This window comes from Barbus barbus, assembly GCF_936440315.1.
Source record: "Barbus barbus genome assembly, chromosome: 19".
NCBI classification, from domain to species: domain Eukaryota; kingdom Metazoa; phylum Chordata; class Actinopteri; order Cypriniformes; family Cyprinidae; genus Barbus; species Barbus barbus.
The window spans coordinates 5,393,120-5,415,955 of NC_136747.1; the positions used below are offsets into that span (position 1 = coordinate 5,393,120).

Consider the following 22,836-nt stretch of genomic DNA (forward strand, 5'->3'; position numbering starts at 1 on the left):
GCAAGCTATTACTTTAATATCAATATATATTCAAGATCAGGTTGAATTCTCCAGGCTTACAATATCAAATTTGTCTGCCATATAATTTTTATTGTTCCTTTTTTATTACTTACAGTTCCTTTACTTCCTTTATCAATATGAGAAGTGCAACTAGTCCAGTTAACAGCACAAACAGTTCTGATTTATTATAGCTAGCACGGCATTGCTGCTTCTACTTCTGCTTCCTGAACATCTTTTTTATTTCATAATTTAATATAAAAGTTGCATTCTTTGCTTTAATGCTCTTTATTATTATTTTGACATTATAAAAATGAAATTCATGCACATTTCTATTATGTTTTGATCTAAATAACCAACCTGGGGCCTGTTTCATAAAACAAGTTTACCAAATAAGCCAGGCTTATTTCAGTTAGTCTGACTTAATGTCAGTTGATTTGGTTCAAAACAAGTCAGACTAACTGAAATAAGCCTGGCTTATTTGGTAAACTTGTTTTATGAAACAGGCCCCCTTTTCTGAAAGGGAGGTTGATTGGGAAAGCACATTGCTTTATATGATAACTGCGATGTCTTGCACCTTCCTGTGACTGTGAGACACACAACCACACAAACACAATCACTTTCCACCATCCAATTTAAATGAATGAAATAATGATCTAATGGCCAGTGATTATTTATGCATCGGCTGGTTTTAAAAATACAGAGTGCATGAAAAGGTCATGGCCAAAATCCCTTTATTGACAGTTTTGTGTGATGTAGATAACCATATATGATTAGGAGGAAGAGCAGGAAAAATCCATACAGAATATTTGAATAATATATGAGTCATTCTACAGAAGTGGTGCAAATTCAGGTTTGTATGAGGTTGAACATTTTTAACTTTTATATTTGTATTGCCTTGGATCTGAAATGCGGGAATTTAATGTGGATACACTAGAATCTTTGTGTTTTTTTTCAGCTAATTTTAAACAATGCCCCAAAATTGGTCAATACCTAAACACAACAGAAAAGGTAGAATATATAGAAAACAAATACACATCTTTATGCATGTTGATTCAACATGAAATAGTGAATTTTATTACACTTTTTGGAACCTTAGCTGTTAGAATATTTCAGAACTATTTTCTATTCTTTGTTGTGTTTCAGTTTATACTGCTAGTATGAAAATGTATCTTTTTATTGTTAAATGTAAGATGTTGAAGATCAAACCAGAAAATGTAAAAAAAAATAAAATTATGATTTTTTTGTATACATAAAAATAAAACAAATATCAATGCTGAAATATGCCAATATCCAAACAGCCATGGATTGTTCGGCATTGATTGTTTTAGGCCTGACAATTCAACCTTAATTTGCCTTTATCTTAACGTTGTAAAATGCAGACATCAATGATATGAGCTTACGTTTCACTGCTGCTTATACTCTGTATAATTGTGTATGTGACAAATAAAAAATCTTGAATCATCTTGAATGAACAGAATAAAGTCAAGAAAAACATGTATAAATAAAAAAAAAAAATTCAAGAGTATCAAGAAGTTTTAAAAACTTTTTTAAAACACACTAACGGCACATTAGAATGAGGTGTTTATATATATATATATATATATATAAATAAAATATTTTGAATGGTTTATTTTCTAAGTGAAGTTTAGATGCCTAGACACGTCATTCAATAAGCCACTACATTTATGTAAAGTTATTACATTATTTCTTATAGTAATGAATTACAGGTTTGTAAATATGTGTCAGTTGTCCATATATGTCTTATTTTTAAAAATATATAAATGGAGGGATTCATAATAGGCTATAATTATAGAACATGAAACTAATGCCAGGTCAGTTCTTGTTCTCGCCTCTAGATGTCGCTGTAGGACAGCATGAGTTTTTATAAACACTTGCACGTGCTGTGAGTTTCTCAACTTGTTTTTGCATCCCAATAAATCAAAAAGAAACGCCGGTTTGGAAAAAATCAATTAATTATTCGACGGCACTGTAAACACATTCTACAAAGATTAATAAAGAAACAGCATAAATCTCGAATGAACCCGAAGAACGTATGAACGCAATGAACAGCATCTGGATGGGCAACGTGAGTTCATCAGACACAGAATGTCAGGCATACGAGCACTGGGACTTGTTTAAAGTTTGCACACAGATAAACGAGAACGGGACGTTGACAGTAACAAGCTGTAAATTTGTGATGTGTGTTGTATGTGTAGCTGGAGCCCTTCATGGATGAAGAGTTCATCTCCAGAGCTTTTGCTCATATGGGAGAAACAGTGCTAGGAGTCAGACTGATCCGAGACAAAATAACTGGGTAAAGTATCTATCTATCTATCTATCTATCTATCTATCTATCTATCTATCTATCTATCTATCTATCTATCTATCTATCTATCTATCTATCTATCTATCTATCTATCTATCTATCCATCTATCCATCTATCCATCCATCCATCCTGTCTGTCTGCGTTAGGAAGGTTACTTTGGAAATGTAATAGGTTACAGATTACAAGTAACTATTTACCAGCATGTGCTGGTTAGGTAGGTTTTGAAGCATGGATGCTGGTCCTAAACTGGTCCCAGTTTAGGACCAGCACATGACCATCTTAAACCAGCTCAAACCAGCATCCATGCATCAAAACCTACCTAACCAGCACATGCTGTTTTTTTTTCAACTGGGTAAGTAACTATTTCAATTACTTTGTTAATGTAACTGACTTTAAAGCAATAAATGCAATTTGGGAAATAAATCAATCAAATCTGTATGTATGTGTGTGTGTGGGTGAAAATATTCAGATGTATCCCCCTTTGTAATCGTTAACATTTTCATAACTGTAATTTAATTACACATTAATTTTCTCAGTAACTGTAACAGATTACAGTTACATTTATTTTGTAATTAAATTACGTAACTCTGTTAAATGTAACTAGTTACTCCCCCAGCACTGCTGTCTATGCATGTCTTTAGTGTCAGGTTGTTGTTGATCTCTCCAGGCAAAATGCAGGCTATGGCTTTGTGGAGCTGATAGATGAAACATCAGTCGAGAGATGCCTCCGCAAAGTGAATGGAAAACCTTTGCCTTTTGCCACTCCTGTAAATATTCACAAGTCACTATTATGCTCACCTTAAGTGTCAACCAGTTCATATGCAAAATAGTAGAACATTTCATGCAATAAAATGTACTATCATAACCTTTAATATTATAATGTGATGTTACAGCCTAAGAGGTTCAAGTTGAGTCGTGCCACCTACGGGAAACATGGGGACAGCTGGTAAGAAATTCATTTTTTCCTTCTTTGGTAGAATAATATGGGTTAAAATAGCTATTGAAATGACTGCTGCAAACTAGCGCTGCAAGCAACCAACTATTCAAAGAACATCCTGTGTGGATAGAAAGAAGTGAAGCTTAGAAATAAATATATCACTGCAAGACTGTAGAAGATGAAGTCACATTCAGCTTTAGTAAAGCTACAATAATAATTCTCAATGCCAGAATTAATTCTGACATGAAGCTTCTGAGCTCAGGGTGTAATTTTAGTACAAGAATTGGATTTCTAAAATGTGTTGCTTTTTTAAGATTCTTTGCAAATGCATTTACATCATCCTTATTTTAACTTTGGCAGTATCTTGTAACTCTGATACCAAAATGACAGGTTCTTGGCTGTGTTGTAGGGGAGAGCGGGCCACAACGTAACACTTTTTGACTTTCTCAGTTTGTGTAAATCCACGTGAGGTTCAGAATATCATTTTTATCCACAGTAATTTCACACTGGTCTAGTACAAATATGGCACTTTGTTTCATAATTACATTGTATACTTTTTTATTTACCCTCAAAAAATGAATTTCAAGTGAAATGTGACAACATGCCCCGTACGTGGGGTACATTGTAACATCTGAGAGGCACGTTGTATCATGACCATTTGATAACTTAAAATGTTATCTGATCTCATGAAAAAAAATATAAGTAATATGCATTGCTAAGAACTTCATTTGGACAACTTTAAAGGTGATTTTCTCAGTATTTAGATTTTTTTGCCCCCTCAGATTCCAGATTTTCAAATAGTTGTATATCGGCCAAATAATGTCCTATCCTAACAAACCATACATCAATGAAAATATTATTTATTTATTATGCATAAATCTCAATTTTGAAAAATTGACCCTTATGACTTGTTTTGTGGTCCAGGGTCACATATATATATATATATATATACAGTCATGGCCAAAAATATTGGCACCCTTGGTAAATATGATCAAAGGCGGCTGTGACAATTAGTCTGCATTGTTAATTTTATTAAAAAAAATCTAACCTTTCATTGGATAATAACCTTTCATGATATTTTTGGCCATGACTGTATATATATACACACACATATAATAATGGCGTTTTTAAGCATTGAAAACACAAGCAGTGAACACATTGCAACCAAGCTTGGGACGGCCCACATAATCGAGCATAAATGTCTTGAAATAATAATTTCTGAACATTAAACATTGACGGTCAGTCTTTACTCACCTGTTTCTCATCAGTAGACAGTCCACAGGTGAAAATAGAGTCAATTAGGTGAAGTTTAATGAATTGCTATAGATATGGTAACTTAGCAGAAGAGCTCAATTAGCTTCTTTAGCTTGATCTGTCCATTAAATGTATGTTCTCAGCCCCGTATCGCTGCTGTTCCCCACAGCTCTACTTTCTCCCTCTTCGTCGCGGATCTCACCCCGGATGTGGATGATGGCATGTTGTATGAGTTCTTTCATTATCATTTTTCATCCTGCTGCAGTGGGAAGATCGTTCTGGACAGCAGTGGATACTCAAAGTGAGGAATAATTAATGATTTCCTTTTGATTTCCATACATTTTCCGTCTGCCGATTGCTGTTGTTTGTAGGTGCTGTGGCTTTGTGAGCTTTGAGAGCGAGAGAGAGCAGAGACGGGCTCTGGCAGAACTCCAGGGTGCTTCTGGACTCGGGAGGAAACCTTTACGCCTCAGTCTGGCTGCAAATAAACTGTGAGTGTTATGAGACGAACTTATGTGACGAGGGCATTTACATCAGTGTGGTTGCATTTCTTTCTCTTTATTCTTGACAGTAACTGTGCTTTTGATAAAAAAATACACTACTGTTTAAGACCCTTATGACTGGTTTTGTGGTCCTGGGTCACATGTATGCTGTTCTTTTGAACTGTATGTTTGTCAAAGCTTATACAATATACTTAAATTAGTATATTAGAATGATTTCTGAAGGATCATGTGACATTGAAGACTAGAGTAATGATGCTGAAAATTCAGATTTGATCACAGGAATAAATTACATTATAAAATACATTATAAGAGAAAGCACTTTTTTCAAATTTAGAAAACACTAAATTGTAATAATATTTTACAGTTTTACTGTTTTTACTCTATTTTGATCAAATCAATACAGCCTTGATGAGCATAAGAGACATCTTTCAGAAACATGAAATATTAGCGACCTCAAGCTTTTGAATGGTGTATGACAGTTACTCAGTGTAAAGTGTAGTGAGGCACTGTTAATGTCTGTAGCAAAAGTTTAATGAGTTAGGAGTTTAAACAAATCCCTAACCTTGAGAACTGTCTGAGCAATACTTACAGTATAGGAGCAAACAAATTGGACATTAATTTGTCTACTCCTTCCATCCACAAGGAAGAAGAAAGAGTCGCCCGAGAACCAAAATGGTCAATTCCAAGCAGAAAGCTACAACAGCCATAACTTGTATCTGAACCAGTATTATTACTCGCAGTATGACAGCCATTTGTCTGCATATGACTGGAGCTATGAGTACAACTGTGTAGATCCTTCACAGAACATCGCACAGGTGAATGTGATTTTATTTCTGCATGCTTTTCCATGTCATGCTAAATCTGTTTCATTAAAGGTGCCATAGAATGCATTGATGCAATATTTTAAATTGTGCTCTGATATCTAAATAGAAGGTATGTGGATTAGAGGTAAGGGCAAAAAATCTCCAGAAACGGTTTTGCATGCCCATTTACAACCCTAGGATTTCTCCCTAGAATGAAATGGTCTGTTGTTCCCTTATTTGGAAGGGTTATGAATAATAATGTGGAGCTCTGCTCTGATTGGCTGTTTCACAGTGCGGCTCATTTCAGTAGCTCACACAGCAAACAGATCTCTACTGTCCGCCGTGAACAATGGAGAGATTAGGCGTCCGACCTTATATGTGACCCTGGAGCACAAAAGCCGTCTTAAGTCGCTGGGGTATATTTGTAGCAATGGCCAAAAATACACTGCATGGGTCAAAATGATTGATTTTTCTTTTATGCCAAAAATCATTAGGATATTAATTAAAGATCATGTTCCATGAAGATATTTTGTAAATTCCCTACCGTAAATATATCAAAACTTAATTTCTGATTAGTAATATGCAACGCTAAGAACTTCATTTGAACAACTTTAAAGGCAATATTTTATAATTTAAAGGCACAATATCAATATTTTGATTTTTTTGCACCCTCAGATTGCAGATTTTCAAATAGTTGTATCTCGGCCAAATATTGTCCGATCCTAACAAACCATACAGCAATGGAAATCTTATTTATTCAGCTTTCATATGGTGTATAAATCTCAATTTCGAAAAATTGACACTTATGACTGGTTTTGTGCTCCAGGGTCACATATGTTTGAGCCTGTATCAGATGAAGATACAGATTTTGCAGGAATGTTTAGCGTCCGTGGTATGAACATAATCACGCTGTGATCGAGATGCTGGTGGAGTGAAGGAGGCTTGAGAGAGAATTGCGAGTGAAGGTGCGGACGCAGCCTCTGTGTTGCCAGATCCAGCTGTTATAAGCGATTTTGGACTTGTCTTTTCCACTTTTTTGGACACTTTAGAAAGTTAATAAAGTAGCATAATTGCAAAAGATTTGAAATAATTGGTTTATTTTTATTTATTTATCTGTTTTTGTTTGTTTCAATAGCGATATCTGGCAACACTGCATCTATGATTCAGGTCCAGCTGGTATACGTTATGCAAATGAGGCGTAAACATTAATGATCCCGACTGTAACGTCACAGTCTGTGTTATGTTGGGATTCGCCTTTTTTTCAGGAAAGGGAAGTGGTGTGTGGCCAAGTATGGTGACGGAATTAGTGCTCTGCATTTAACCCATCCAAGTGTACATACAGTAGTGAACATACACCCGGAGCAGTGGGCAGCCAATGCTGCGGCACCCAGGGAGCAGTTGGGGGTTCGTGGTATTGAGGGTGGAGAGGGTTATTCACTCCCCCACCTACAATCCCTGAGACTCGAACCCACAACCTTCGGGTTACAAGTCCAACTCTCTATGCATTAGGCCACGACTGCCCCTTTTCAGAGGTCTTTTGCACGCACGAGACTTACATAAGAAGAAGGAAAGAATGGTGTTTGAGGCTCACTGTATTTCCCTTCCACGTACAGAACTCTTATTATTCAGCTATGCCAAGGTAAATACAGTTTTCCATTCTGTGGCACCTTTAAATGTCAGCGATTCTTTATCAGTTGGCATAAATTATAGCCTTTGCCTCAATGTTTAATACATTTTTATTTTTTAAAGTAAAAAAAAATTGTAATTGCAGGTTGAAGAGATAGAAGATGATGGCCTAGAGTGTAAGTTTTATTTACATATTAGATCATACATTTTTCTTTTTACTCTTTGGGCTCAATATTCCACAAATGCACTTAACACAGCTTTTAATTATAGCATGATATCATCATAATTACAGGTTTTAGTAGTATCATGATGTAATAGGATATTTAATAGTGTTTTAACGCCAGTATTTTATTTCTGTGTGTTGCAGATCCAGATTCTGAGATAAATGTGATGGAGGCAAATGAGAGATTTATGCACCAGAGTGAGGAGCTGTACAGTGCTCTGATGGGTTGTTTCTTCCAGCCTCCTGAGTCATGGGACGGGGTCACCTGTAGCGTGGCATGTTACCTCCCAGAGCCAATTTATCAGTATGAGGAGATGGACTGAGTTATGTATTCTCATTGGTTCATATTTACTATTTGTTTATATTACAAAGAACCACTTATTAAGGTTACTGAGGATGAATAAAAAAATAATAACATTAGTTTATTTTTTTTAAAGAATGCAGCTTATTCAGTAATGCATGTCATTGGTAGATGTGTATAAATGAAATTAATTTTGGTTTGTTTGATGGGAAGTGTATAGTACACCATAAGTTTAGTCAAATAAATAACTGAAATAACTTGATTCTCGCACAGTTTTGGTTTAAACAGCAATGTCTTGTTTTTCCATTACACGAATTTTTTATTTTATAATTTTTTTTGGCCATATACATCCGACAAATCCAAATAGGATATCAATCAAAATAAAATAAAAGTTATAAAATAGCATTTTCCCTAAAAGAAAAAAATTAAAGCATTACATATTTTTATCCATGTAGCTTTATACATCCAACAAATGCAAAAAAAACCATCAAAATAAAACAAAAGTTATAAAATAAAAACATTTGCCATTAAAAATGTAAAGCATTGCATATTTTTTTAAATCCATGTAGCTTTATTTATCCAACAGATCCAAATAAAATGAGCATAAAAGGTTATGAAAAAATAAAATAGGTAATAACAGGGTTTCATTCATTTATGTATTATAAATTAAAGAAATAAATCGCATAATAATTAAATTTTTTAATATCTCAAACTCTTATGTTAATATATGTGCAGCTCTTTATTTAATTTGTTCATTCATTTATTTGAGCTTGAGTACAGTGTATACTACAAAACACGTATAAGCAATGCAATAAATACACGGAAGTTAATCAGGATTAAATTATGGTTGATAAATAACGACAACGAATGAAATATATATGTTCCTGTGTCATCACGTGCTCTTGAAGGCTCTGCCCCTTAGCGGAAGTACAAAGTGCATCAGACCGGAAGTCCCGAGTGAGGAGCGGCCCTGAGCTGAAGTAAGATCATCATTATATTAATTCAGCAGAATTAGCAGAAGCAACGCGTAAATATAATTAAAGTATATTGAGTGCGTAAATATATATTCTGAATGTCCAGGAAAGCGTCTCTCGCGGGGTTAAATGTGTATGGTGTTTTATGTCACTTTATTTTATGCTAATACTGTTGACGGGTGTTGTTTTGTGTTTCTAACGGGTTTCTGACTATGTCGTTGTCTTTATTTACGAGTAACTAAACCAGTCTGTTGAGTTTAAATAAATAAAACATAATAATTGAATTATGAAAAAGCAGTTTCCAGTCATATTCTACTTTAGTGCGAATGTTTAGCACTAGCTTAGCATTCACTGATCTGGGATCAGTTATGACTGACATGACAGTTTTTCTTTATTATTGTTCGGTGTTGACTTAAAAAGAGAAAAAGTAACACATACTAGTAATAGAACAACAAAAAAGACCATTAATTGTTACTACAGTCGCGTTAAAAGCTCTATATATTAATAATATGATTATTTACATATATCATGATCTTATTTAATGGCTTAATCTTACATAAATCGCTCCCAATTTTCCTAAATAACCACGCTAGTGCTCTATCTGCAGTTTGAACTAAACTGAGTGATGCTGGTGAAGTATATCTGTTGATATGAGGAAGCAGTTTGTCACTACTTTGTGTCTGTGTCATGTTTATTTGTTTTACGCATGTTCATTTAGTACTTTCCTGTATTAATAATCAGCCTTTAGCTCACTGGCACAGCTAGTGAGAGTAGTTCAGTCGATTTTAGCTATTAAGTGCACACTCATGCCTAGATTAGTACTGTGTGGTCAGGGCTGTTTACTGTCATGATGTGTTTATCTGGTTATCTAATCATTGCCAAGCATGTGAGGTGATGTTACACACTGGCCCTTATACATGAAGTCAAAGGCACAGGCGGCTGTAATGAACAAGGCGTTATAAACTGTAATGCTATAGTAACTGCTGACTGCTTCAAGTCATTGTAATATTACTGTGGATGTTCTGACGAAATGTTTCTCTGTCCTCAGCATTTTCAGGCACGGATACGCTTCCTGCTCTAGTTTCCTCCACCCTTTGTCCCGAGACGCCAGTCAGAGCCGGCTAAATATCCCGCAGTCATGTCGTACGGAAGGACAGAGCAGCGCACCCCGCCAAAGGACTTCAGCAGCCTGATCCAGACATGCAGCTCCAACATCCAAAAGATCACACAGAACAGTGAGTGTCTGGATCTGAGATCTGAGAGTGCTAGTTAGTAGCAATAAAAGTGTCAGCAGGGAGTATCAAATCAAATCAGTTTGACAACTTAGTGGAAGGTTCATGATGATGAAGCTCTGCGTATTTTATATAAAGAAAAGGAGCCTGCTGGTAGGATTTTTGGCATTGGGATTATTTTATGGCACGGAAATAACTTACACTTTTCCAGTGACTTTCATTCGCATTTTCGCAGTCGTTTTCTACATTGGGATTTCAAACATTTGTTCATTAAGGAATTCTGATCCAAGATTCAAGAGTTTTATTCGTCACATACACAATTATACAGAGTATAACCAGCAGTGAAATGTAGGTCAGGTCCGCTCCAAGGACAGTGCAGTTATATAGAATACAAATATTAAGACAAGAAAAGTAGAAAAAATAAAAGATAAAAAATATAAATATAAATGTGCAGGTCAGTATGTTGTTGACTTAAATAGTAATAAAGAGGAATGTGCAAAATAGCAGTATTTAAATAGCAGCAATATGAGGTAGAATTTCACGATGTGAAAAACCTGCACTGCCTTCACAGTGTGATTTTTAGTTTACATTTGTGTTTTTTACTTTAGCGGCACAAATCAAGAGCATGGTAAACCAACTGGGAACAAAACAAGACACCAGTGACCTGCGGGAGAGACTGTGAGTGTGTTGAGTTCTTGATTTATTTATGGCTGTGCATTTCCTGTTCCTCTTGTGCACGTGTATTCTCAGTATGTGTGATTTGTTTACAGTCAGCAGGTGCAGCACTACACAAACCAGCTGGCCAAGGAGACCAACAAACACCTGAAAGACCTCGGCTCACTCTCTCTACCCACCTCCCTGTCCGAACAGGTGCTCACTTTTAACCTCCAGAGAAGTGTGTTTACATAAAGCATAAAGAAATGAAAATAAAAATGGGAAGGTCATTTGTTGGAGTCTGTCCTAACTCATTGAATTTCTTCTTTAAACAGAGACAGCAGAAAATCCAGAAGGACCGGCTTATGAATGATTTCTCCGCAGCTCTCAACAACTTCCAGGCAGTGCAGCGTCGAGCCGCAGAGAAAGAGAAGGAGTCAGTGGCCAGAGCCCGAGCAGGGTCTCGTCTCTCTGTAAGATACACTCTAGGAATAATGTTTTCCACATTAGCTCTGATCCAAACCTTAGTGAACCGTCTACACAGGCAGCATCTTTTAAAGTGACAGTGATAAGCTTACAACTCTATACTCAAACCCAAAAATACCTTACACACAAATATTTGATAAGGGGTTGGTGACATGCCAAAAACTTTTGACATGCTTTTTTTTTTTTTTTTTTTTTAAGAGCCATACATCTTATCTTTTTAATCAATTCTTTTTTATATTAATTTAAAGACAATTTTTCAAGTTACTGAGCAGTACAGGCAAACTAATTTCCGTATTTTTAAAATATATATATTTTTAATGTTCCCTCCTGGTGGAATGACCTGCCCAACTCAGTCCAAGCAGGTCCTTAGCCATCTTCAAGAATCTTCTAGAAACACATCTATTCCATCTTTATTTGACTCTCTAACTTTAGCACTCTCTATTCTAATTCTATTCTTTAAAAAAAAAACTTGTCCCTTTTAGACTTGCAGTCTATTCATTTACTGCTTGTTTTCAAAACAAACAAAAACAACAACAAAAAAGACCTAATACTAGCTTTTCTAATCTTTTTGTATTCTATCTGTTGTCTTATTTATGATACAATTAACAAAAGCAAAAAAGGCCGCCAAAATCACTAGCTTGCTCTATTCTTTTTCTATTCTATCTGTTTGTTATGATAGGACAATATTTGGCTGAGATACAACTATTTGTGAAAATCTGGAATCTGAGGGTGGTAAAAAAATCTAAATACTGACAAAATTGCCTTTAAATTTGTCCAAATGAAGTTCTTAGCAATGCATATTACTCATCAACAATTAAGTTTTCATATATTTACGGTAGGAAATTTTCAAAATATCTTCATGGAACATGATCTTTACTTAATGTCCTAATGATTTTTGGCATAAAAGAAAAATGGATGATTTTGACCCATACAATGTATTTTTGGCTATTGCTACAAATATACCCCAGCGACTTAAGACTGGTTTTGTGCTCCAGAGTCTCACACATAATTTGAAATCAAGCTTCTGTCCATTCTGTAGCATTTACTGTACACTATTCAAGCAATACCCAGTGGATAAAGCTAATTCTGCGCTATTTTTATTACATTTTATGCATGACTATTCTGATTCCCTCGAAACGTCGCGTAGTAAAATGGGATTCTGATGCTGTTTGGTTTTTAAATGCTTCCAATATTCATAGAGTACTCTTCAGTGAAGTGGTTTTGTGTTGTGATTTACTGCAGGCTGAAGATGGAGGTCATGAAGAGCAGCTGGTCTCCTTTGATAAGTATGTCTCAGTCCCTGTCTATGAGCTCCCAGCATTGAGTAAAAGCATTAGAGTTGATAACATTCTGTGTGTGTGCAGTAATGAAGATTGGGGTAAGACCACCATTCAGACAGAGGACATGGCCATAACAGAGGAGGACCTGGAGCTCATTAAAGAAAGAGAAACTGCCATTCAACAACTTGAGGTTAGTTTCCTCTTTTCCTGCCCTCACTGCCTGCCACACACATTCACACTTATTCCATTCTTCCTCTTCTTTTGCCTAATCAATGTCTCATAGTATCTGTGTTTGAAACAGAAAGTGCTGAAGAACTTAAACACAAATGTCGTTTCGCGTGAGAATGATTCTAATTTTAATTGCATTCAGTGTAAACAGCGACTGATCATGTATTTATGTCGTGCCAGATGAGGCTTGCACAGCCTGAGTGAGTGTGTGAGAGAGACAGCACACACAAAATAACTCATGGAAATTTATAGATGCGTACTGCGGTAGAAAAAAAAAAAAATTACAAAATATGATTTAGATAAGCAACATTGTTATCTAAATCATGATGTTTCCCCGAATATCAATATCAACACGATTACAATGTGACACTGATTATATACAATAGTATTTCAATAAACGAGAAGTTAAAATGAAGTGACTTAGATTTTAGACAACATATTGACTGTTTTTGCTCAATTTCGCCGCCGAAAATAGTTGCGATCAAAGCCACAGCAGAACTGTTGGGTGTCTCAGAGCAACACACAGCGGTGTTTCGTTACTGAATGAATCCATATTTTTGAACGAATCGAGTGAGTCAATGATTCAGTGGCACATTCATAAGGACAGTCACCTGCCTTGTTTCTGAATGAATCAACTGTTTGAATGAATCGGTTGAATGAATGAATAAATGACTTGCTCATTAAAACAGACACTTGCCGCCACCTACTGGTGGTTTAGTCATGTTTAAAAGTTTTTCAACTTTTATTTGTTTAAAATATGTGAAACATTAATCTTCAAAAATGTATGCATTTGAAATTTTGCACCTCCGCTTCATCAAACTGTCTGTATAAATGCATCTAATGCCATTTCAGATGCAGCTTCGGTTTCTGCAGAAGTGGAAAGATAGTTTAATACTAATTTCATTTGAATGGTAACAACTCTAGTTTCTTATTATGCTAACTGAATTAATTGAAACCAACTATGAATTTGGCGTAAAAGAAAAAATGACCATTTATAAACAGTGGGAAATGACATGTTTTGTTACGTACAGCAACTAATTTTAAGTTAGTTATTTCTTCCTCTTTCCAGTCACAGAGCACTTTATTTTGAGAGTTGTTTAAGTGAGAGAAAATCTGTAATTTGGTCCAGATTGGGGGAATTGTAATGCTTAATAATTTTATTATGCAGGTAATTTTTATATATGCTGTCAATTATAGCTCTTAGAAAAAAAATCGGATTGCGATTAATTGTTTGACAGCACTATTGAAAACACGTTTTTGTTGCTTAATATTGCTATGGAAACTATGACATGTTTTAAGGATTGTGTGATGAATAGAAAGTTTAAAAGAACAGCATTCATTTGAAATAGCTTTATCAATTTAATGCTTTCTCTTACCCCATGACTGTGACATGGTTTCAACAAAAATATTAAGTAGCAAAAACTCGGTTCAGCATTAATAAGAAGAAATGTTTCTTAAGCACCAAATCAGAAAATTTCTAATATTTTTAATGTCTTCTTTCAAAAATGATTCCAGACTTTTGACCTGAAATGTATATATGCAAAATACCCTCTTAAGGTTTAAGAGGGAGGATCTTCAATAGCTGTCACCTGCTGTTAAAATACAGTGCATTTATTTCTGTATTCATAAATTACATATTTGTGCTGTCTGTAATTTTGTACCCCTGCTATGATTTCAGTCAGACATTTTGGATGTGAATCAGATTTTCAAGGATCTTGCAGTGATGATCCATGATCAGGGTGAAATGATAGGTGAGTACAATCTGTCTCTAATCTGTACCAGCAGTCTCCAGCCCTGCTCCTGGAGAGCTACCGTCCTGCAGATTTCAGCTCCAACCCCAATCAAACACCTCTAATCAAGGTGTTTAGAGTTACTTGATAATTACAAGCAGGTGTGTTGGAGCAGGTTTGAAACCAAAGGCTGTAGAAAGGTAAAGGCCAAAGTATACTTTGACTATCCGCGCACCGTCCGCATTACGTCATTTTTCATCACCGCGCATTCAACAGAGCGTGTGCGAGGTGAATGTTGAGACAGAGCACAAGACAAGTAGGTGGTACTGCGCATGTGTCGAGTCCGTCCGCACTCATCCGCGGTTGAGTATAATGAAATGAAGTATACCCGGGCCTTAATCTTCTTAATACTTCTCCACACCTCTGCTATTTAAATGGGGATAATTTAGCCAAAAATTAAAATTCTGTCATTTATTCATGCATTATTCACACAACCTGTATGAATTTCTTCTATGGGGAACAAAAGGCAATTTTTTTTTTAAATAAACACGTGGTCAGAATTATTGGCACCCTTGGTAAATATGATCAAAGAAGGCTGTGAAAATTAATCTGCATTGTTAATCCTTTTGATCTTTTACTTAAAAAAATCACAAAAATCTAACCTTTCATTGGATAATAAGAATTTAAAATGGGAGAAATATCATTATGAAATAAATGTTTTTTATCAAATACACATTGGCCACAATTAACAGTACCCTTTTATTCGATACTTTTTGAAGCCTCCATTTGCCAGTTTAACAGCTCTAAATTTTCTCCTATAATGCCTGATGAGGTTAGAGAACACCTGACAAGAGATCAGAGACCATTCCTTCATCCAGAATCTCTCCAGACCCTTTAGATTCACAGCTCCATGACGGTGCTTCTTCTCTTCAGTTCACCTCACTCATTTTCTACAGGGTTCAGGTCAGAGGACTGGAATGGCCAGCAGAAGCTTCGTTTTGTGCTCAGAGACCCATTTTTGTGTTGTTTTTGAGGTTTGTGTTTGGATTATTGTACGGTTGGAAGATCCAAACATGGCCCATTATAAGATTTCTAACAGAGTCAGTCACTTTTTTTATCTGTTGGTATTTGATAGAATCCATGATGCCATGTGTCTAAACAAGATGTCCAGGACCTCCAGCAGAAATATAGGCCCACAACATCAAAAATACAGCAGTATATCTCATTGTACACATGTGGTACTTTTTATCCCTGTGTTCACCAAACCCATCTCGAGTGTTTGCTGCTAAAAAGCTCATTTTTTAGTTTCATCTGACCATAGAAGCCAGTCCCATTTGAAGTTCCAGTCGTGTCTGATAACTGAATATGCTGGAGTTTTTTGTTTGTTTTTGGAAATGGGAAATTTCACTGCTCTAGCTCTTTTCTTAAAGCCACTTCACTAATTTGTGAAGCTCAATTATCTTTTGCTGCACATCAGAAATATATTCTTTGGTTTTTCTCATTGTGATGGATGATTAAGGGAATTTGGGCTTTGTTTTCCCTCCTATTTATATTTCTGTGAAACAGGAAGCCATGGCTGGATAATTTCATGTTCATAATCACCCTGGAGTGCTCAAAATTGTGAACATGAATGGGAATATCCTTCAGAGATATTTTACTCATAAGAATTTCTAGGGGTACCAATAATTGTCCAACATGTATTTGAGAAAAACATTTTTCATAATGAGATTTTCCGCCATTTTCAATTGTTTTAGTTCAACGAAAGGTTAGATTTTTGTGATTTTATAAAAAAAAAAAAAAAAGATCAAAGATTAATAATGCAGGTTTATTTTCAGAGCCGCCTTTGATCATAAATACCAAGGGTAGCATCAATTCTGACCACGTGTGTATACTGGATGTTTTTTCCCATATAATTACAATTTAAATCATATTGATTTGGAACAATGTGGTGGTGATTGTAAAATGATGGCGGAGTTATTAGGTTATTATTAACCATATAACGTTGTAGTAGTAAACTTTGTCATATTTGATATGCAGATTTCTAAGGCCTCTAAATTGTCAACATGATCTCAACTTTTCTTTAAAAAAAACTGTTGTTCTTAAACTTTCAGGTCATGGTTCTTATGTCTTGTGTGTGAAAACTTTGCTGATTTTTATGAAGTAAATATAATTGTTAGTAATATTTCAAGTGGATCACCTACTGGACTGAAGCAACATAGGTTTACTTGATTATCCAGGCATTATTTTTAGAAAAAAAAAAGTTATTTTTGCTGAATTTGGGCCTCAAGTATGAGCTCCATATTCTCAACCATAAACGCATGTAAAAAAAATCACTTCATATTTTAGGCATTACAGGTTAAATTGCTTTATGACACATCTGAGTTTGCTTTACTGTCAAAGCATCTGAATCAAGAAATGCACTTGTATCAATATATGTTAATAGAGTACACTGTTTAACATAAGGTTGTCATATTGTCTAAACCCTGTAACCTCTAACCTAAATGCAAGTAACTGTGTGATTACAGATAGCATAGAGGCTAATGTGGAGAGTGCAGAAGTGCATGTGGAGAGAGGAGCTGAGCAACTCCAGAGAGCAGCTCAGTATCAGGTACAGCAAGTGCTTCAGCATTACACACAAACATGTGGCGAGATGGTAGAATCCAAAACCATGCATGACATGTAGCATACATGCTATTTAATGCAATGACAATAATGAGAATATTTTCTGTCTTTCACTGTAGCAAAAGTCTCGTAAGAAGATGTGCATCCTGGCAGTGGTCCTTGCCTTATTGGTCGGTGTTATTGCCCTTATCATCTGGGCGTCGACAAAGTGAAGATTCTTCCTTGCCCTTGTCCTTTTTCTCCCATTTCTTTATTTAATTTATTTTCTCGCTCGCAAACCCAGTGCCATCCACATGGGAAGGGAAGTCAAAGGCTCTCAGCAGCACCTGTAGGTCCATCTCTGTAGTTTTGCAGGGTTAGATACAGTATGAACTGGCTTAAGCGAATGTAACATTCCCTAGACTCTCCCCTCTGGACCTTTAGTTCATAATGAAGAAGGATGAGCTCATGGATGGGGTGGGAAAAAGTGATCTAAGATTTCATTTTGATTCATGTGATATATTTCTAGCACTAACACTACATTTCTTAATAAATCCAGGTTATTTAATTTTTGAGAATTTCATTGGATTGCGATAAGGTGTAAAAATGACATTTTGATGACTGAAGTTTTTTTTTTACATCTTACTGTAATACAATTTTGGCTTTAGATGTTTTGTACATTTCAACTCTTTCAGATTTGTCAAGTCACTCCCAAGTTTAACAACAAACTGCTTAGATGAGCTGCAAAATTAATCGTACCTTAGACACCATGTTATTGATACTGTAAACCTAGTAGAACTGCAAATATGAAGCAGCAATGATACCTAAAGCTCAAACATTTCTCAACTTCAGTTTCAATACTGTTACTGGGGTTAACTGATAGGTTTATTATACAGGTCTATTGTATGGTGGTCATATAGCTGTAAATGTGTTTGTATAAGAACTCGTAATCAATATTATGGCTGAAATTGATTTGTATATTACAACATGAAATGTCTGCACAGTACATTTAAAATTATGTAAAAAGATTTGCACCCATACTTTTAGAACATGCAAAAATGATTGTCCTTTTTCTTTTTAAAAATTCTATGAGTATGTGAGTAAAGAAATGTCTTAATCAAACCTGATTTCTGATTCTCTTAGAAAAGTTGAAGCCACAATTAGCGTTGGTGAAATGAGCACTGTGAATGTGAGCAGTCAGGATATGCTATATATTTCAGAAAGCACACTGTGTACACTATATTAATCCAGTGTTCTCTGCAGTCTGTTTACTGGCTTTGCTTGTGTGAGCTAATTAAAGTTTAGGGCTTTTATTATCCTCTAGGCTTACCATTAAAATAGCCAAACTTTGCCAGGCAACTAGCATAACTGTTTTGACGTTGGACATGAATGAAACCACAAATTCTGTGGCTCGTTGAGGACATGTTTCTAATGGATCAGACATCCAGAAATGTCATCTGGTGGTCAATAAAAAGAAGCCACCCAGAAACAACTAACTGGCACATTTTAAAAGCTGCATAAAAAGTGCTTAAAGCCATTAATGCAGATGTATAGCAATGCCCTGATTTCATGGCAAATGCATTTGCTATATACATTCAGGTATGCATGCGCATAATAGAAATATTATTGACTCAACAGCAGATGTCAGTGTAAAACAAGTTTTTGGGGATTTAAGACATTGCTTCTACTGAGGGCATAACCTACAGTACTAGCCAAGTATTGCTATCATGCATGTCTTTTTTTGTCCTGTGCATTCTTTTATTTAGAACTGGTGCTTTCATACTTGTTACAAAGTTACCTAGTATGTTACGAAGCAAAGCGCTACCAGTGTGATTATTTTAGAATTCCTTCTAACAAAGTTACGCTTTCTGTCGGACCTGAAATAATGTCAGCTTAACTCTCATATGCTTAAACCCAAATGACTTGCTGCCATTTCGAAATGACTAACCTTTAATGTTTCTCATCAGTTGACTCAATATTATTCAGACTGAGCCTCGGCGTGAACCCAGAGATCATGATGGATGTGTTGCTCACATTCTGAGGTAGAGCCGTCAGTGGTTAATGCCGAAGAGTTGCTTGCCCTTTGCAGTCAAATGACTGATAGTTATGAAAACACTCTGTTTTATTATATAAATGCTGTGTTCTTTTGCTTTTAGTTTGTTGTCAGTGAATAATGTTTGTATAAAAATAGTCATTATTCTGCATACTATGAATGTTGTCTCAAGTGTTTTGTCACACCCCTAGTGTCGATAAGCGGTGATATAGCTCATACATTTCTAAGTGTATGATATAGCTTTCATTCAGGTCAATCATATATTCACGAGATAAAAAAAAAACTGTTTGAATAAGGACAGCAATAACTATGCCATAGTATCCTTTCAAATGTTTAAGTTGCAACAGTCATTGCATGCTTTGCATGTGCTGCCCGCCAACCCCCTGGCCCGGCCCCGGCCCCGGAAAAAAGTTCAGGCTCAGGATTTTGCTTTGCTTTAACCCCTGTGTATATGTATATATATATATACACGTGTGTGTGTGTGTCCAATGTGATTAAATTGGATGGATATGATTACTGATCGAAGAGCATCAACAGTTGTCTAAATGATTGGCCCTGCTTGCAGTGTTGGTCAGGTTAGCAGGTATGAACATGATAAAATTCAAATGAACCAGAACACAAGGCTGTGAAATGACGATACAGCAGGGGGAATACCTGGCTTGGTTACACGGCCTGTCTGCCGCAGGGAAGACCTTAATCAACCTTGAGATTTCCCATCAGTGCTGCTCATAGCTCATGACCCTCATTGCATGCTCCCCATAGCTGGGCCGCATCCTCAAACGAATCCTGGAAATGGCGTGGGATTCATCAGGCTGCTTAATGGATATGGATACGGTTCAAGACTTTGATATTCGGCTCTCCTCATGTGCATCTGTTGCTTAATCTGGCTCCAAACCTTCAGCTGAGCTGTAACCATGAGCACAGAGTGTTTGCTTGTTTGATCTACTTCAGTGAGTGCACCAAGAATACGAGGCTTGTCTTTTCTGCAAATTCAGAACAGAATATTCAGGTTGGAGTAACTACTGTAAGGTAGTAAACAACAGCCAAAGGCTGTTTTCTCTTCCTCAGTCTAGGCCAGTTCAATTCTGGTACCAAACTTGCCCAAATCCTATGTATTCTAAAGAAATTCTCTTTAGCCCTGGACAAGTGTTTAAGGTTTTAAAGTGCCCCTATTATGGATTTTTGAAAATTACCTTTCATGCAGTGTGTAACACAGCTCTAAGTGAATGAAAACATCCTGAAAAGTTTTAAATCTGAAAGTGCACCGTGTATAAAGTTTTCTCTAAAAAAAAAAAAAATTGTTTTTATAACGAATCCAAAGCCATTTTATGTTGACATCAACTGCAGTCATCTTGGCCTCTTTGGATTCTCTCCTAAATGGTGAATCTGACATATCTTGTAAACACCTTCATGCACATTAATGAAATCCACAAGACTGTAGTGCGCATGGGACGGAGGCCAGGGGGCTTGAGCCTCTGCCCCTTTAACTGCCAAAGCTAAAGTGCCCTTTTGGTTCTATCGAGGTGCCCCCAGAATGTGATTTCTCCTGAGGGGGCTCTTTGGATTCTCTCCCAAATGGTGAATCTGACAGGTGTCATGGCCTCCTTCATGCACATTCATAAAATGCACCAGATGTAGAACATAGCTTTTCTTATCCACCCTGGAGGGCCACCGCCCTGCACACACAAGCTTATTAAAATCTTCATAGTTGCTAGAAAATTTGAGGTAGGTGAGATTAATCAGGATTTGATCTAAACTTTGAAGGGCAGATGATCTCCAAGGTTGGATTTGAGGAACCCTGCTGTAGGGTGTCTCATTTGCAGGGTCACTCCGAAGGTGTTAATGAGAGCCTTGTTTCTGGGACTATTATGTGTCCTCATTGCTGCAGACTCCACAGTGGACTACTACCCAATAGTCGATGACAGGGATGTCAAACTCAGTTCAGGTCCAGCTGTAAACACACCTGATCCAGCTAATTAAGGTTTCAGAATTACTTGAAATCTAAAGATAGGTGAGTTGGAGCAGAACTCTGCAGGCACTTTGGCCCTCCACCCTTGATTGACACTCTTGGTCTGCAGTATTACATGACCAAAGTGTGGACTTTTTGTCATGGGAGGCTGAGGGCAGCATTTAGGACTAACCCTGGAGTGTCCACTGATGTTCATACTAATGCAGTGGTTCTTTTTAAAATCAGTACTTCATCTGAATGGAACAAATAGACCCCTGCTCTGCACATTTTGCATGTCCTTATTGCCCTTATTTAACACCTGATTTTGTTCATCAGCTCATAAGGAAAAAGTTTCATGAGCTGAACAGAGTGTGTCAGATAAGGGAGACACAGAAAATGTGCAGAACGCTGGGCATGCTTTGGCAACAAAGCCAAATCTGTCAGTACATTCTGTAGCACAGGGGAGCCAATTCTGTTACTGGGGAGCTACCTTCCTGCAGATTTTAGTTTCAACCCTGCCTTTAATTTTCACAAAATCCTGAACACCTTGTTGACTGGTTCAGGTGTGTGTTTGCTTAGGGTCGAAGCTGGACTCTGCAGGAGAGTTGCTCTCAGGAGCAGGGTTGGCTGTAGCTGTAGCATCTTGTCAAGTAATATAGCATCTTCTTTTATAAATGATTAGAATCAATTGTGTTGATGACTTTTAAATCCTGTTTCACCTACTTTCTACAAAGGTTGGAGCTAAACTCTGCAGTAAAGTGGACCTCGAGGGCCAGAGATGAGAACCTCTGGCTTGCTTTAAGCTGCGAGCTTTGAGGTCATTCTTCAGTTGTGGTTTGTATGTTGAAGCCCCTCCTGTCCATCTGTGTTGAGTCACGATTCATGCATGATTCTCTTTAATTAGGAGAGAGATCATATTACCTCACCCTAGTGAAAAAGGTGCAGAAATATCTGGATCTGGATCCAGCAAAACAGGGCCTCTTCTGCAGTGTTGGGTAATGAGGATATACCACCTTTGAGAAAATCGCCACCTTTATTACAAGAGTCACAATGACAAAATATGCAAGCTTTCCAAAATCTTTTGACCTGTATTAGTGTTTCAAAATCATTTGAATACAATCATTGCACTGCTGTTTTAAATGAGTACTAAAAAAAAACACTTTATCTTATTTAATGTAGCATTTAATGAATCTCATTTAACTTGATGACTCCACGCTTTTTTTGTCTGTTCCTCGCAGTTTGTTGCAATATTCTGACATCGCACATTTTCTGCCATCTGTATCTTGGCCAGCAGTGCGTTTTTGGTTTTAAACTTGCCGTTCTGTCTCTCTTTAATTGAAGCTAGTGTTGAGAGTCACACTCCAGCTGCACATACCTCCTGCTGGAGAGTTACATAATCAAACCACAAGTGACTGTCAGAAGTTTGGTTTGGTTTGTTGTCCAGGCCTTTTCATTATAACACTCGTTTCTCATTTATTTCTTCGCTTTTTGCTGGCATACACACTTGCTAACTGCATGCATTTTTGCAGCTCTGACAGGTCTAATCATGGTCCCACTGGAGAGTGAGAGGAGAGATTAAAGACTGCAATGGGACTCCATATTTCTTCTTTCAAGGGCTTTCTGTTGTCCTTACAGCTTTTTTTCAGTGGATGGTTGGTTGTGAGGACCATCAGGAC

The 22,836-nt window shown here is 36.6% G+C and overlaps 2 protein-coding genes across 5 annotated transcripts; both read left to right on the top strand.

The window, feature by feature from the left end:
• Positions 1-1,866: 1,866 nt before the first annotated feature.
• On the top strand, positions 1,867-8,235 carry LOC306885612 (tRNA selenocysteine 1-associated protein 1-like). Of its 3 annotated transcripts, none has more exons than XM_079442258.1 (9): positions 1,867-2,086; positions 2,217-2,314; positions 2,995-3,094; positions 3,221-3,273; positions 4,688-4,819; positions 4,890-5,009; positions 5,665-5,836; positions 7,596-7,626; positions 7,818-8,235. In XM_079442258.1, the coding sequence occupies exons 1-9, from the start codon at positions 2,054-2,056 to the stop codon at positions 7,994-7,996; spliced, it is 918 nt and encodes a 305-aa protein (XP_079298384.1). In that variant the 5' UTR covers positions 1,867-2,053; the 3' UTR covers positions 7,997-8,235. The 3 variants fall into 3 exon arrangements, with proteins under 3 accessions (XP_079298384.1, XP_079298385.1, XP_079298386.1); XM_079442259.1 differs by having other exon boundaries at positions 4,688-4,744; XM_079442260.1 differs by lacking the exon at positions 4,688-4,819.
• Positions 8,236-8,900: 665 nt separating this feature from the next.
• Positions 8,901-19,735, top strand: LOC306885315 (syntaxin-12-like). Of its 2 annotated transcripts, none has more exons than XM_079441768.1 (10): positions 8,901-8,954; positions 9,997-10,183; positions 10,789-10,858; positions 10,951-11,050; positions 11,170-11,307; positions 12,563-12,606; positions 12,685-12,790; positions 14,507-14,579; positions 17,084-17,166; positions 17,300-19,735. In XM_079441768.1, the coding sequence occupies exons 2-10, from the start codon at positions 10,087-10,089 to the stop codon at positions 17,390-17,392; spliced, it is 804 nt and encodes a 267-aa protein (XP_079297894.1). In that variant the 5' UTR covers positions 8,901-8,954; positions 9,997-10,086; the 3' UTR covers positions 17,393-19,735. The 2 variants fall into 2 exon arrangements, with proteins under 2 accessions (XP_079297894.1, XP_079297895.1); XM_079441769.1 differs by having other exon boundaries at positions 8,930-9,001; positions 17,300-19,370.
• Positions 19,736-22,836: the final 3,101 nt, after the last annotated feature.